Genomic DNA, 17813 nt, shown 5'->3' with positions numbered 1-17813 from the left:
TTTCTAGTACTGTGATATTGTTTTGACAATTTTCGGTAAATTTAAATAAGTTTAGAAGTACAAAATAAAAACCAAAACTGTGTGATTTAGCAGTATTAATAAGATACTTAGCCAAATTGTGAATTTCTTTTAAGTACATAAGAATTTTTTAGTTATTACGAAAATTCAATTCGGAATATTTTCCGAGTGTCGTGTCAGGTTCAAGCGTGACTCACGTCCACGTCCAAAGGCAATAAAACCAAAGAGCAAAACGAAACAATAAAATCCATACTATTCTGAGACCGTGGGCTGAAAAGCGAGCAATTCGACGGACATAAACAAAATGGCTTCGACCCGGCACGCGACACCATTTATAAGCCACGGTGTGTTTATTTTTGTTGCTGTCTCTCTCATATTACCGATGGTGAACGAAGGTGATGCGAAGATATACGACAACACACGAAACTTCGCGAATGAGGAGAAGAGGTTGACGAGAGAATATCACCTGCGGCAAGGCGCACTGCGGGGTCTGATAGTGAAACCGGGTCGTCAGTACGACCTGCAGCAAGTGGAAATGTTCTTAGGTATACCCTACGCCGCTGCTCCGGTTGGATCCTTGAGGTTTATGCCTCCAGGTAAATGCTTATCACGGTCATCTTAAGTGATTTCTGTCATAGTGAGGGACACAACTTCGTATCAAAGGCAAATAATTATAACACAACTATTCTTAATATTGAGATCATAAAGAATATGTAGATATATCGAGCTAGCTAGATATAGACAGAATTTTTAAAGTTAGGGCATAGAAGGAAGACATGGAAACAAGAGAAGGGAATAGAGACAAAGGCACTCACTCATTGCTTAGTAAAAAACGCGAGGTCGCTTCGTTCGTTGGTGCGGATAAATAAAACAGAAAATTATTTTAAATAAATACAAGATTTGTTCAATTTTTCCTTAAATTTCCCTACATTAATAAAACCATTAATATACAAAAAAGTCCTGAATAAACAAGAAACAATCGCGTAGAATATTCTTCATCACGTTTAGGAAATAAAAGGCAAAAATTAAACATTTAACAAGGCTTAAAATATCAAAAAATAATGAAAGTATGCTTACTAAAAAGTCGTTTGGACTAGACACCAGAAAAAATTTACATAGAGATGAAAAGTAAACTCAGACCTCTGAATAATAATGGCATTGGAATTGTAAAATACGTCTGATTTTTATGTGAAGTAGACATTGCTTTACACAATATTGTATAAAGTTAAAAAAGTACAAAAAAAAACAAAGCTTTGACGGAAATGTTTGTTTTGTAACACAACAAAAAACAAATGATCATTTAAATATTGTAATTCAAAGCATTACGTCATCATCAGCTCACTATACGTCCCCACCGAGGGGCTCGGAGTCTACCCTAAGTTAAGGGTGATTAGGCCATAGTCAACAACGCTGGCCAAGTACGGGTTGGTTGACATCACACGTACCTTTGAATTTCTTCTCAGATATGTGCAGGTTGCATCACGATGTTTTCCTTCAACGTAAGAACGTCGGATAAACGTACATATGTGAATCGGAAATCGAAAAACACATTGGTACATGGCGGGATTCGAACCCGGGACCTGCAGATTGCAAGTCAAGTGCTTGACCACTGAGCAACCGACGCACAAAGCATTACGTAAAATCATTTAATTCGATAATAACAGAACTAACACAAGGGTCTTTAACTATCTATAGTTCTCCAAAGAAAATGAGAGTTTCTTTGATTAGGAATTAACAACCTATATGAATTCTTGTGTACGTTTTAATATTGTTTTTAAACTGGTGTCACTCTTTCTTCTTGTTATTTAAACAAATCATACATGAATGATTCTCGAGAATATCAAACGTAGATTATTATTGTTACACATATTTCAAAACAGATCAATAGAAAAAAATAAACGTTAGTCATTAATATTTATTTTTATTAGAAACTTCTATTGAACTCTATCATACTTTAGTGCATATCTAACGACCAGAGTAGTAGTTCGTTTGTTTTAAAGCAATTATCTGCTGTTGTATAATTTTGCTATTCAAATATCAACTCTATCTACAAATAGATAAAGTTAAAAATACAATTATTGTTATTGCAGTAAGTGCGCCACCTTGGTCAGGCATCAAAATGGCCACTCGTTTCGCGCCGGTGTGTCCACAATCATTGCCAGTGATAAAGAAAGGAGATCCACCATCACTAGGAAGGCAGAATTACATGAACAAACTGAAACAATTCCTTAAAGATGAGTCAGAAGATTGTCTATATTTAAATATTTACGTTCCTTATAGAGGTAAGTGTTTTTTTTAATTTTGTACCTAAAAAAATGCCGTCTGATAATTACATGTTCATGTACACACTGTTTCATACATTTCTATCAGCCATTTTGTTTGAAAGCACTCCCTTATCCCTATCTTTTCTTTCACAACAGTCCATTTTAGTTACTGAATGAAATTCTCTACCTAAAAATTAATTTCCTTTACTAATTTTAATTTTGTAGGAGTTGGAATAATTAATTTAATGTCTAGTTTAGCTTCATAATGTTAGGAAGAAAATCCGACACTGTGCCGGTGTACTGGCACAACACAAGCCTTACTAAAATGTCGACAACTATGTCCCCTCACTAATAATTCTGACACTTGACTTTGCAATGTAAGCGCGCTATTCGCGCCAAAGCATTGTAATTAATCATCATCATCATCATCATCATCAGCTCACTATACGTCCCCATCGAGGGGTCGGAGTCTACTCTAAGTTAAGGGTGATTAGGCCATAGTCAACCACGCTGGACAAGTGCGGGTTGGTTGGCTTCAAACATGTTGTTGAATTTCTTCTCAGATATGTGCAGCTTGCATCACGATGTTTTCTTTCACCGTAAGAACGTCGGATAAATGGACATATGGAAATCGGAAATCGAAAAACACATTGGTACATGGCGGGATTCGAACCCAAGACCTGCAGATTGCAAGTCAAGTGCTGGACCCCTGAGCCACAGACGCTGTAATTAATGATGTCTAAAAATAATTACTACATAATGTTTTACTAGTTTTTCGTAACATATGAAAGTAGTAATTGAATGAAACTTACACTGAAGTCTCGTCAAACATTCCGAAGTAGGTCATTTGTGAAAATAAATGCTATGTGCAAGTCACTCGTTGGTTCGCTTGAAATTCAAGCAGCCTAATAAGCCATGTCCTAGTGGAAAATTTGCATGCAACGAATGAAACTTATTTAAAAAAATACGCTTCATTTTTATTTCTACAAAATGTGTAATATTTTAAATTAATATCATAGTGAAGACGTGAGCAAAATAAACATATCAACGTACTTTCAAGTAAAATACATACTACTGACAGATTTAATGTTTATTCTTGTGTCATACAATAATACAAAGAGAACAAAAAAATGTTATAGAGCGGACATTCCAAACATTTCCTTACAAACTCTTTAAGCATTCACGGACACTGCCCGCTGCTTACTTGTAGTTAATTCTATAATACTTCTCACTAATATTATAAATTTGAAAGTTTCGATGGATGGATGTTTGTTAGGAGGTATCTCCAGAACGGATCAACGGATCTTGATGAAATTTGGCATAGATGTAGAACACTGTGTGATCACATAGGTTACTTATTAAGTTTTGTTTTTAATTCCGCGCGGAGTGAGTCGCAGGCAAAAGCTAGTGTTAGCTAATCAATGAAAAGTATGAAATTTCGTAACAAAAATTATAAAACAAAACAAAAATTATTTAAACCTTTATAGATAAATCTTCCATTATATCATGTTTATTTGTTTACCTTTTTAATTTAGATGCAAATATTTCAGCAATACCCGGCATCGCTAATGTTTTTTTTTTGTATTGGACAAACAAAGCTATAAAAAACAGTGCGATGGATCCGGCAACCCAATTTCTAGAGTAAATACACGCCAATCAATCTTTCTGTTGTTCCACCGAAACTCTATTTCTTAAAATAGAATAAATATTTATGTTGTAAATAAGGTATGAAGTGAATTATTTTCTTTCACCTCAATTTTATTGAAGTACTCACCTTTCTTAGATTTCTTCTTAGGCTAAATACAAAAAAACTTGCCACGAACTTAGATTTGTGGGCCTTACGTTTCTATACAATATTAAATAAATTAAGTTTAAATTACTTTACAATACCATGCTAAGATATTTAAGAATGAGGAATGCGAAAGGATTTTAGAAAGTTATAGTATATATTTTTATAGAATAACGTGGCAAACGAGCGAGCGGCCTGAACCTGAAATCGCTGAAATAGCGAAGTGACCGTTGCCCATAGACATACGCAATTGCATATGCGTTGCCTACCTTTAAACGATGAAGAGGATGCACAGAAAGAAAAATTTCGTTTCAATTTCAAACATGACTAATTCAATCTATCGATTTTCGAATAAATACATATAAATTTAGCAAGTTTCACCATAAAGTACACATTAAAATAGTTGAGTATTACGAATCTTGTTCAAATTCAAACTGTGACTCTTAAAATTCTTAAGTGTAACAAATTAGACAAAAATACGCAGATTTAAAATATTTTTCACTACAAATGCTACATAAATTCGTGTTTGTATCCATTTTGTTGAAACATGTCACCAAACTAGAGTACACATGCCAACGACTGTCAACGACGGACCATAATCCAGAAATCTAAAATTAGAGCCGGACTAGTTAAAAATTGGCGCTAATGAATAAAACATTTTACTATTGGAATGGAATTATGAAATGTGTGTTTATATAATTGCTTACTTATTTATAATAACCTACCTAATTTTTTTTTAAATATTAGTAGATTTTTAGTAAATTTACTAATATATCTTTTACCATTCCAACTAAGCTCTAAGCTTGTGCTAGGATATGGTTTACGACAATAGTCGAATGGCGGGATTCAAACCCCATACCTTGTGATCGGAAATCCGTACCCTTAACCATTAGGCTATTGGCGCTTTGATATAAAAAAAAATATTGTATGTGTTTTCCTTATGCATTCCGATCGCTCGGTCGGTTTATCCGTTTTGAAGATATGTGATAACATCAAAACTTTAGCATTTTTAATATTAGTAAGATGTCAATTGTATTTGGTACGCAAAATATTTACGTACATATGTATATCTGAATCTCATTTGGTTTCATTAATTTTACACAGCGCATGTCACGTTGCTATTTTGCGGCCAACTGCTCAACATCGTTATTTGAACGGAGAATTGAGATTGAACTAATTGACAGTATGCCTTGTCGTATTTATTTTTAGAGTAACTGTAGCTAACGGCAGCGAAAGCGAACCGGAAGCGAAGCGAAACGTTAAGCTCAGAGCACACCGAAATACGAATACAGAGAGAAAACGCAACAAAGAGTTTTACATTAAATTGGGTTTCGCATTAAGATTACTTTTGTTTGATAAGCAGGGTCACTGCAAATAATTAAATCAATTTAATTTCTAATGTTTCGCGTCGCGGTGCCCTTTTGCTTCTCCTGTTGTTTATAACGAGCGTAAAAGAAAGCATGATTTTATCCAAAACATAGCTAGGAAGCTTAATAAAGTAAGGCACATCTATAATTACCTATATCTATGTTATGATGTAACTTTCAGATAGCATCTTATATTTTTATAGCATTCAAATATATCACATTATAAGTTTTTAATTAGAAGTAAAGTAAAGCTAATTCCACACCCACGTGTGGGCAAACGACTTCTTGAGAATGAGGGCACGTCCACCGCACTATTAGTGCCATTTGGCAGATGTGATAGTTCTCGAAATATTTCTCAGATTTGCAGGTAAAATACCCACAATTTCCCTATTAATCTACCAGGATTATTAAACTCAGACTTAACATTAATGAATAAAAATCTATGTTTTATGTGATGGCTGTCGCCCGCGATTCTGATCGTGCGGAATAAAAAAAAAAACGTGTTCTTCCAGACTATGTTTTATATTTATGCCTAATTTCATCGAGGTCCATTGATCCCTTCTGGATATACCTTCTAAAAATCATCCATCGAACCATCTAAAAATTCGCATTTATAACATTAGAAATGTAAAATATATATTTGGTACCGGGAAGACGTATTTTTAAATAAAATTACGGATATAAAAGGCGGACGAAGTCGCGGAATTATATTTCCCTTGTATAAAATTCCTAGATATTTTTTCCGTTCTGATTCGATCCGCACACTTCAAAGTAACTAACTAAAGTAGCACGACCACAGCACTATAGTTTAAATGATTAAAAATTTTTCTAAAGATAAACGGCCGTGTTCCTTTATTACCCCACTTACAAAACTTGTTAAGAGCGACATCTATTTTCGCCCGCGTTAAGAATTTGGACACACGACCGCGACGGAAATGTTTATAAATAGACAGGGAAACATGTGAATCGATCTATACATTGGCGCCACAAAATACTTTAACAGCTCTCCTATATTTATGATACAAATAAACTATTATTATAGTTGTTACTCAAGATACGTTGACTGATATTAACTAACACTAAAATGAATTACACGTAAATTTTATTTAGATGTACTATATCTTACTAATATGATGTCTGAATAGATGGAAGGATGTTGCTAAAATTTGGCATAGATATAGAACAATCTGGAAGACCACATAGAATATTTTCATTCCGCGCAGACGAAGTCGCGAGCGACAGCCAGTTCTTGATACTTAGAAACTTTGAAACAGTGTTAAAACTATTACAAATGATAAGTGTCCGACATAATTAACGTTACTTTCCTATTCCGTATGAAAGATCGGCATATGACGTATAAGCTACTCTTCTACGTGTCTATTAGCCCTTATATCTAAATTCTTTCCTTTTTTACGTATATTCTCTTACATTTTATCCATATTTTCTTATGTCTTCTTTTATCTTTGTATCATCCACACACAAAACTGACATTAATATATTTAGAACTAGATGTCGCCGCGACTCCGTTCGCGCAGAATTATATAAAAACTAAATGAGTAATTTTTGTGGTCTTACACACTATGTTCTATATCTATGCCAAATTTCATCGTTATCTGTTCAGCCGTTTTAGAGATACCTTCAAACATTCATCCATACATCTAAACATTTGCATTTATTAGTAAGAAGTAAGATTACCTTTTTCATATAACGATAACACTATTATTATTTATATATTCATAATGTTATTTATTACAGTAGAACAAAATTGTTAATTCAATATATCATGCAAGTTGAATCGTATCCAAAAGGTAGGTCGGAAGTTAGCCATAAATCGTATATGGAAGCGAATTTTCTATTTAGCTGCCCGCGTACAATGGAAGCTTTGAACAAAAGCTTAGCTACAATAAAAGCTATGGGCAAAGCGAGCGCCTTTCAATTGTTATTGTTATCACAAAATGTACACTTTTTCAATTTCACCCACGTGTCTATAATGTCAATCAACACGTTACATGCGATCTTTTTTATTTTTTATTAATATTGGAAAATATTGTTGACTTTAAAATTATTGTTTGTTCTGGAATCAATTGTTATTTCGAATAAAATCGTTCAGATTTCGAGTCAATCTTGATTAATCGCGACATTTCTACTTAACATTTTTAATCCGAAGGTCGATCGACTAATGTTTTTAACGACAGAATATATATATCAGTAGTTAAATACTCAGATTTTTTAAGTTAGAATTTGATTATTTGAATTAATAACATTGAAATTATCGATACTAAGAACCATGCGTTTGTTCATTTGTATAAAAATCAAATTTTCGATTTTATTTTCAAACAGTAATGAATACTTCCGCGCTACGTAGTTTTAAAATACAATGAACTAGAAAAGCAGCATCTGTTGGTGAATAGTGAAATTATTAACTGGTGACTGATACAAAATATTTGTTGTAATTCAAATTTACAACAACAGATGGCATTGTTTTTCATAAAAAATTCAAAATTAAATTTATATTTTATATTTCATATTGATATTTTAAAAATAACCCAATTTTTTTTACAATAAAAATGTTGTTTCCTTTTATGTTTTTAAAAATAACAAATCTGTAAACAAAATAAATTGCTAATCAAATATAGTTAACTGCCATCTAGGGACAAATAGCAACATATTTAAATCTAATCATTTTTGAAAATTCAATGAAAACCTTAAGCATCACATAGATGGCGTTGTTCTTAAAATATAACTTTCGTGTGATTTGAAAGCAAAAAACCAAAGTTGATGGTGCCACTGATAATGTCATATTTTTGCTGGTGCGAAAATATGTAATGTATGTCACAAACTATAATAATATATTCCGTAAACTGTATTTTCTCATTTCAAACATGTTCAATTATATTTACTATCAATATCAGACATTCCAATTTTTACTAAAGAACAGTAACCTTGAAAATAAACAATTTATCACAATGATTTAATTTTGAAAATTTATAAATGATTATTGAATTGAATCGGACAGCTTCAGTCGGGGTTAAAGCATTGTTATATCAAACTAGAACCATAACTCCGAGTGGCGAGTTTCATTCAAACGCGCCTTTGATCTTCTCTAAACAATCAAACCACAAAATGCATTAGCAAGGAATCCTTTTAACTCGTGTAATTATACACAATAGCTTCATTACGTGTTACATGTTTTATTATTGAATGAATCAAAAATAAACATGAACACTAACAGAAATAACTGAGTATTTTAACTGGACACAAACAAAAAACTACATTTGTCATACAGTTTTCATTCTTCCCGTTCTACCCGATCCATTTGTTTGCATGGTACCTATAGTAGGAGTTAGATTACGTGCAAACAGATGATATTCTATACAATGATTAAACTAACACATATAAATAAGTTGTACAAACACACTTGCACATCAGCCGGAATACGAACACATACACGCACACTAACTGTAACTTTCAATAGCATTTCCATAAATTCTTAAAATTGTCTTTTCGTAACAAATTATTTGTAATATTATATAAATTTCAATTAAATATTCTGTGGTTTTTGGTTCCGTACAACAGATGATCCATCACCCAGGGTACCCTAGTTTACACATCAATCCCCTGCCCGTATGGGAAAAGCAGTAAAGTTATTAAATTTTTTATTTATATTCGAGTTAAGGATCGATGTCTACGTCGCTTTCGGGTCTTCTATTGAAAGTTGCATTCCTAAACACGATTGAATGATATTGTAAATCCAATTCCAATCATTATTAAGGTTGACCGACGTATAATCAAATATTTATATAAGACAAACATTGGAGTAAAGTTCATCAAGCATTCCGACTATCGGACGTTCGGTGAAACTTCTCCACTTTGCAACCGATACAAATAGCGGTCAATTTACTTCGCCGCTAAATTTACCTCATAAGAAACGTTTTCCGGCCAAATGGAGGGACCGTAATAGATGCCCGTAATGGAGGCTCCCCATTTATTTGACTTATGCCAACTCAGCTCTTCTTATATGAGTAAAGTTACATCATCTAACTTTTATTTGCTTAGTTCCTAACTCTGACAATTTATTTTATATCGGGTAAAACTTTTATATGTGGACAATCCCATGTTTTTTTTTCACACGTCGGTTCACTTCTCAATCAAAAGCTCCACAAGTTATATAGCTAAAAGTTTGTACGTTTTATAAAAATAGTTATTTTATATGTTAATTATATAAAAATGCAAACGTATCATATTCTAAAATTAAAAGTTATAATTATTTTTCTTCTCAGAACAAAAATCAAAGAAATTCCCCGTGCTAGTGTTTATACACGGCGACTCCTTTGAATGGAGTTCAGGGAACCCTTACGACGGCAGAATACTTGCCGCATACGGCAATATTATGGTTATCACTGTCAACTATCGTCTCGGAATACTAGGTGGGTATTTTAATGTATGAGTTTCCACTGCCAAAACTTATTCTCATTGTTGCATACATACGAGAAACATCAGTGTTGGAGATACATTACTCCGATCTCAGACCTTAAATTCAGAACTAAAGTTTATACCAAGTCACTAATTAGACGAAATACAAAATTATTGAACTTTATGTCTGTGTTATTTTGGTTGCTGCTACTTCTAATAAGAATAATAAAGTCTTTGTTATTTCCAGGTTTCGTAAAGCCAAGTCTCACTGAGCACGAGTACGGGAACAATGGTCTGCTCGACCAGCTAGCTGCGCTCAAGTGGATCAAGGACAACATCGAGGACCTAAGCGGTGACCCTGACTCCGTCACACTGATGGGACACGGCACTGGTGCTGCCTGCGTCAACTTTCTCATGCTCTCACCCATTTCTAACGGTAAATATTGAAGTTAGGAGGAAAAAGCTAGTGCTGGATTAAATTTCAATATATTAAGACATAAAAATACAATTCGTAATAATATTGTGGAGATTTCTAGTTTTTGTACTGCTTTTCAGCCAGTTGTAATTAATATAGCGATTAAAGAGTTTAGAGTTCAATAGTTAAAGCATGGATTAGAAAATATAGAAGCATTTTAGAATTCCAATGTCAAACGGACTAATGCAGGTTGACGATGATATAACTGTTTACAGCGTTGTTCCACCGAGCGATCCTGATGTCGGGTTCGGCGCTGTCAGACTGGGCGATGACTCGGGACCCCGCGCAGTACACGCTGCAAGTCGCTCAAGGCCTCGGCTGCAACCCCACCTCTAAGCACATGATGACGTGCTTGCAGAACAAACCGTAAGTAGTCGTTGTACTTATAAAAATATTATTATTTTAGCCAATTCAGTGCTTATCTGACCCAAATTCAACCATTTTTAGGCTTATTAAAATTTATTCTTTTCTTAACGCTATTACAAGCTTTTATGATTGAAAGCTAACCTTGAAGCGATATCACTTTTATATTATTTATTATTATTTTAAGATCGTTGTTCTATAGTTAGGTAAGATATGGAGTAGATATGCTTCGTAACATCGTAACCTAACTATAAGAATCAGAGCTCGACATAAATTATGCATTAGCCGACGAACACTCCGCCTTCCTTTGTGGTAAGATTTGTGAGACATCTCACAGCTTCGTATAAATTTGGAGATGTACATAATTTGTTCCTTATGCCCTAACTAAAGAATTGAAGCGTAGCTAAGAAAAAAATATGTTCTATTTCTACCGCATAGATTTATTGTAATTAGGGTGAAGGGTAATATTGTGCTCCATGCATCTGCGAAATAATCCAAAAATTTGTTTGGATATCCAAGTCACAGGTTCAGCGTGGTTGAGCCCCTCGGTTGGGAAGTAATATCGTATAATCTAACGATATTTGAAAATGATTCATCTATTATTTCTAGATAACACATTGCCGATCTTGAAATAGTTTCTTTCAATAAATTTGTGTAATATTTTTTCTCTTTCAGTTTATCTGATATAAAGAAAGTACAAATCCTGGCTCGAGAATTCGAAACGCCGCTCGGTCCTAGCGTCGCCGGATATTTCGTGCCCAATGAACCGGAGAAAACAATGCAATCATTTCCCAATTTACTAAGCAAGTGAGAATTATAACTTTTTTCTTCAATATTTCAATTTAAAAGTTAGTACGCTGCGATCAGAATCACTTCATTTTCTTCATTTCCTTTTAATAAAGGTACAAAAGAACAATTTTTATATGCTGTAGATTGTAGATGTATATTTGAAGAATATTATCATAGCATATTTGAATTAAGCTTTCTTTTTTCTTGCTCTTCATAAAACTTTAAATATATAAATAAAACAGTTCATATAACTCGACATAAACTTTTTCAGATATCAATTACTAAGTGGTGTAACAGAATTAGAGAGCTACCATGACTTTGGTGTCATAGAATTAGACTCTGGGATTTTGGAAAATCAAAGAGATGACTTCATAAAGAAATATATGAAAATAACTTTTGAAGGTGCCGAACAAGAAGCAGTTAAAGATATACTTAAACAGTAAGTATGATTTGTTTCTAATATAGTTAGAACTGGTATTTCTGGAAGAGAAAGTAATACTGAGATTATGGGACCAGGAAGTGGATTTGGAGAGGAAGACGATATATAAAAAAGATTTAAAGTATCCCTTGTCTGTTCATTATCTCCTCTGCCAAAGGTTCATCGATTCTGTCTTCTTGTAACGCGTTGCAAATGTTTCTGAGCATAGGTTACTTCAGTGTGGTTGTTTCAGTGAAGCCCTGTGATCGCTGTTTGCTCGTTTGCCAACTTCTGTAATAAAAAGAAGAAAGTTGTATATCTTTTTCTCTATCATTCCAGATACTCCAAGTCAAAGGCGGACCCGCAACGTTGGAATGTGGACACGAATCGTGACGTCATACTTGATTTGTTCAGTGACGCGAGGACATTAGCTCCCATGATCAGTTTTGCGAATTACCAGTCAAAAGCCAATCGACAATCGTACTTCTATGTGTTTGGACATAATTCTATAAGTACAGAGTACGCAGCGGTAAGTGGCTGTTTAAATATCACTTACTAGCAGTCGCCCGCGACACCGTCCACGCGGAATTAAAAAAAAAGTAGCCTATGTGTTCTTCCATATGTTCTATATGTATGCCAAATATCATCGAGATCCGTTCAGCCGTTCTAAAGATAACTTAAAATATCCATCCATCTATCGAAACATTCGCATTTATAATATTAGTAAAATTGTCATCGTCAAGATGAAATGGAAGCAGCTAAGATTGATTATATGTACACGTATGTTTAATATTTTGTGTGTGTTTGATCTATAAAGTTTGACTAATAGGATAAGTTGAATGCAATTTGCTTTTTAATACATTTTTATTATTAATTTTAATTAATATCTTCGTCATTACTGAACTAATAATTTAATATTAGTTATAATGCAAATGAGGATCCATTTATCATCAGCTCACTACACATCCCACTGAGGGGCTCGGAGCCTACTCTATGTTAGGGGTGACTAGGCATATAACTGACAAAAAAATGAAAGATATATGTGAAGTCAACCCGCACTGGGCCAGCATGGTTGACTATGGCCTAAGTGAAGATACTTGCCACTTAATTATATTGGTTAATAGATTTCATATCACATGTGACTTCCTCCCAAATCATTAAAAGAGCAAATTAAATAAATTTGTAAACTTATCAAGCATTATGCGAATTTAAATACATCGTACATTTCTGATTATTAATTCGTGAAAATATCAATTTCACGTCGGTTTATAGTCCACTTGAATTAATCAGTTCATCTCGCGAAGCAGCGCCATTAACCTGATTATTATTTGTATAGCTATTGAATATATTTATGAAAACTTTCATTAGTAGAAAATATTTATCCGCAATTTATATATTTTTCAAATATTTTATGAAGCACATTTTCATAATTATACCTACCACTTGTATTGTTTTATTTGTAATTTATAAAAACTCTACATTTTTTTTAATAAAATTTATTACAAATATTAGTTTTGATTCTGCTGAAAAGGATGTTATTTTATACATTGGAAGTCTAACTTGAACCATTCATTATTTTTGTCAAACGATTCTAAACACAAGATAGAAGTAAATCATAAATAACTAATATTTGTTAAAAAACATTGCAGTTAAACAAAAGTGTTCATGGAGAAGAAATGCCTTACGTGTTAGGCATCCCTCTTGGAGGTGCCAACTCACATTTCCATACTGAGTACACTCCCCAAGAAAAATTACTTAGCGAAGTTGTCATGAGATTATGGACTAACTTCGTTAAAAACGGGTAAATATTCGATTACATTTAGCAAAAAACAATATTTTTATAATTTGATAAAAAATTCTGGCAAACGAAATATCTTTATTAATTAAATTGTTAATTACACAGATCTCCAAATACACAAAGCGTTAATGAATATTACTCTCTGGATCGAAAGCAATGGTCACATTACAATGTCGAATGGCCCGAATACACAGAAGCGCAGCAACCATACTTAAAATTAGGTAATTCAAATTTGAGTTCTTGCATTTTTTTTAAGTCCAAAATGACTAACATTTCCCTCTTTAGTTGTATGCATCTTTGTAAATATAATTTGTTGTGAATTTTGCAGACATTCCACCATCTATAAGCAGTTCATATAGAAAAAACTTTACAAAATTTTGGCTGGAAACATTACCTAATAAAGCAAAAAGATATGTAATAGACCCTTTATTTGAGTACACACCAAAACCAACAACATCGAGACCTAAAACTACACATAGGATTATAGGTATGATAATATTAATTTAAAAATCCTCGAGTTATTTAAAAAAAAATGCGCCAGTTTTAATATTTTCCAATAAATACACCCAAGATACGACCCAAGAATTTAGAAGTCAACCCAAAAGTGATCATAAAACTTTATTTCAGATCCTATAAGAAAAATATGGTCACCTCAAATAAGTAATCCACCATACTATTCAACTTCTTATGGTAAAATACGTCCGTTCTCACAACCGGAACATAGACCAGATACGAATATGATATATCGGGAAATACAGTCAATAAAAACACCATCCAGGCCCATTCCGCCCGGTTTAATGGAAAAAGTCACTCACAATACTTATTCGACGACTGCTAAGCCTACGACATTAAACAACATGCCCGTAAAAACTTCCAGCGCGACCGTAACTCTTATTGTTACATTGGGAATTCTTTTCTTAGCTGTTAATGTCGGAATATGTGCTGTGTTATATTTCAAGAAGCGAAGAATTAGATTGCGTGAAAGGACTTTGGAAACAACGCGACATTCTCGTGCCGATATTGGTGAAGTCGATGTTATTGGACAAAAATGTTCCAAAGATGATAAAAGTGCACTTAAAACATTTAAAAATAGTTGTAGCGTTATCAAAACTATTGGTCTTAATAAAATGAGAGGTAGCACAAATAGTAAGAAAAATAAAAAGAAACAAGAACCCTGTAAAACTCCAAAATCTGATGATTCTGGGGGTTTTCGTGAAAGATTTCAATTGAGAAGACATCTGTCTACTAGTACTTTAGACGCTAACACTAAAGTTAGAGATTGGATAGCCAATGAAGTCATGCATAGGTGTTCTCCAAATATACTTAGAAAATCTAACTCAGAATTGGATACCGCTAAAAGCAACAATGTTAGAATACCATTTACAAGATCTGAGGAATTGTTATCAGATGGTAAAAAGAATAATAAAGATGGTTTGAACATAAGTGACAGTGTATCACCAAAGAATTCGCTATCGAAAAATTACCGTAACAATAAAACCAAAACTTCAGAAAAAACTACATCTACGTCTGCATTAGGTTCGCACTCATCAATAGGTAGTAACAAACAATCATTGGTGAGTAAGCATACTGCAAAGTCAAACGATTCACTGAAGAGTAAAGGGACTGATAGTATGAAGTCGAAGAAAGTTTCTGTGGCAATTGACGCTACTCCTGCTGCACGTACAAGTTCTGTTTTAAAACAAGAACCTATAGAATTTTCTAAGTCACTTGATTATACGACGGATGACTCGAGACAAAACAAACTACAACGATCAAAAACTGAAGGCGATTTCAAATGCGAAGGAATAAAAGAAAACGAAAATAAGACCTTTACTAATGTCGTTACATTGTCATTGAAACAAGAAACGCCGCTGAAAATATCACATAAACATTCATCGTCAGATCCCGTAACCGACGTTAATTACGAGTTATTGATGAGGGAGAAAATGAATTCGGGATCTAACGTCTTTGATATTCTACCTCCGGTTACATTTAGAAATAACATAAATGTTACTTCAAAAGACGATGTTCAACTACAACCCTTATCACCAGAGGAATCACTAATGATTATAAAAAGAAGAAATTTCCCGAAAGTCTTACCAGATTTTCCGAAAGCACAAAAAAGACTATCGTTACAACCTACAAATCTGCAAACATTTAGAAATTTTCAAGGGAATTCAGAAAATATTTTCGATAAACCAAGAGTTCCGCCCCAACCTCCACCACGTACTACAACATTGGAACGTCGACTAGCATATCAAAATTCTAAGCCATTTTCTTCGTTCGGCATTAAGACGAACATTACAAATTGTGAACCAAAGTCAGTACAAGATTATGAAAATATAGAATCCCTTTCGACGTGCTACGATGATTTTAAAAACTCAAAAAAATCGTTTGAAAGTATTTACGGCATAAATGAACACGCTGACCATAGACGGGAATACCCAAAAGTTATAATAGCTTCTAGTCATGTCCCTACTAATTCAGATACAAAAATCTTAATACAACCTTCACATAGTCAGGTTGATATATCTACAAATGTACCACGAGTTAGATTACCTGATGATTTTCACTCGCACACAACTGGATCTGTTAAATCATTTACATCTATTTGTTCAGAAGATAACATAGAAGATGAAGAAGACGATTTTCTTGATGATCTCGCTGAAGATAAACTTATTCAAGAGTTAGTGGGAGGAGTGGAATCACCGACTAGTTCAGTAACATTCGATTCCAAGGGACCAGAAACAATATTCGAAAAAAGACTAGAAATCGTACCTGTAAAATTAAATACAGTCCAGGTGATGCCTAAAGAAGATTATATTTGTGTATCAGATTTCTTTCTACCCGGTATTAGTGACACAGAAAGAACGGCAAAAATTAAGCCAAATTTTGGTTTGAATAAGCTCCAGCAACGAAGTGAAAGTATTAATAAGCCTCTGGAAAAAGCTGTCAAGGTAAAGCAAAAAAAGACAATTAATCCTACAGTAATTTTAAACAAAACTTTAAAGAGTTGTAAAAGCGATAGTTTTAGAAATGATCCAACTACAAAACTAGAACATTCTAATTCAGGATCTTCCAATGACACAGAGACAAGTACAGGGACTGTAAAAAAGGTTGATTTAAAACAGTAATCTTTCACAGGATTCTAAATATATGTAAGTCTGCACTGCTAGTGTTACTTAACTACACAAGTGTTGTACGTATTAATTCCTTAATGTACCTAAATTTATAACTAGAGATAGTTACAAGTGATTACTATAATGCATTTATGAAATAAACACATTTATATTCCATAGTTTTTGAATTTGATTTATAACATTTCTCCTCCTTATTTTTAATTTCTGGGAGACTTTTTTGAGTTTTTTGTTTCATTAATAAGCTTAGTAGGTTCTTGATGAAAAACTGGCACGTCAGAAAGTTTAACGACATGTCCACAATCCCTCCTTTTAATGGACGTTCGAGAGGGTCTGTGGCGCAGTTGTTAAGCGTTTGGCCTAACTGGACACGACCTCTGTCCTATACCAATGTGTCTTTTCATATAACATATGTGCATTTATTCGAAGTTCTTACGGTGAAAGAAAACATCATGACGCAACCAGCACATATCGGACGGACATAATTGACGTTCGATACAACGTACCCCTGAACTTTTAAAGTAAACATATTATATTTAGTTATATACGTTACATAATTAAGCTTCTTTATGTCATCATTTTATGAAATAGTATAAAACACAAAATTATGATACACATAAAAGTGATCGTAATAATTTATGGTTACAGCTCGTATCGTAAGGTTGTAAGCGTCTACTTTATGGTTCTTTCATTTTATATGTATTCAAGGTATAAAGTTACAAACACAGAAGGCACACGCATGAATATTTTTGGTGTGTGTTCTGTGTTTACAAACGACGTAACGAAAAGAGCAGATAAAATTAACTTTTAATGCAGGTTTAAGTCTTTTTGAATACATGGATCAAGGAATAACAAATGAAGAAGGGATCGTGCCATTAATTATAATAGTAATTAATCTTAATGCAGAAGTAAAAAACATTGTGACATTTGCTACATTTGATGTTTGATTGCTTACAGACATAAAGTTAAAGTCGGAGGTAGA

General features: G+C 33.5%; 1 protein-coding gene across 1 annotated transcript; it reads left to right on the top strand.

Annotated features, from left to right (window-relative positions):
• Positions 1-292: 292 nt before the first annotated feature.
• Positions 293-16970, top strand: LOC106127466 (uncharacterized; the record flags this gene model as incomplete). The annotated part of the gene is made up of 12 exons (XM_013325545.1): positions 293-614; positions 2109-2300; positions 9719-9865; positions 10099-10287; positions 10542-10692; positions 11365-11496; positions 11750-11917; positions 12236-12425; positions 13546-13697; positions 13800-13915; positions 14023-14181; positions 14322-16970. Coding segments are annotated over 12 exons (4425 nt in total), but the record flags the coding sequence as incomplete, so codon positions are not given.
• Between the last annotated feature and the right edge of the window lie 843 nt (positions 16971-17813).

This window comes from Papilio xuthus, unplaced genomic scaffold (genome assembly GCF_000836235.2).
Source record: "Papilio xuthus unplaced genomic scaffold, Pxut_1.1 DF824655.1, whole genome shotgun sequence".
In the NCBI taxonomy this organism is placed as follows: Eukaryota; Metazoa; Arthropoda; class Insecta; order Lepidoptera; family Papilionidae; genus Papilio; species Papilio xuthus.
Note: the sequence above shows the minus strand (reverse complement) of the source record. Positions and strands in the feature narration are given on the sequence as shown.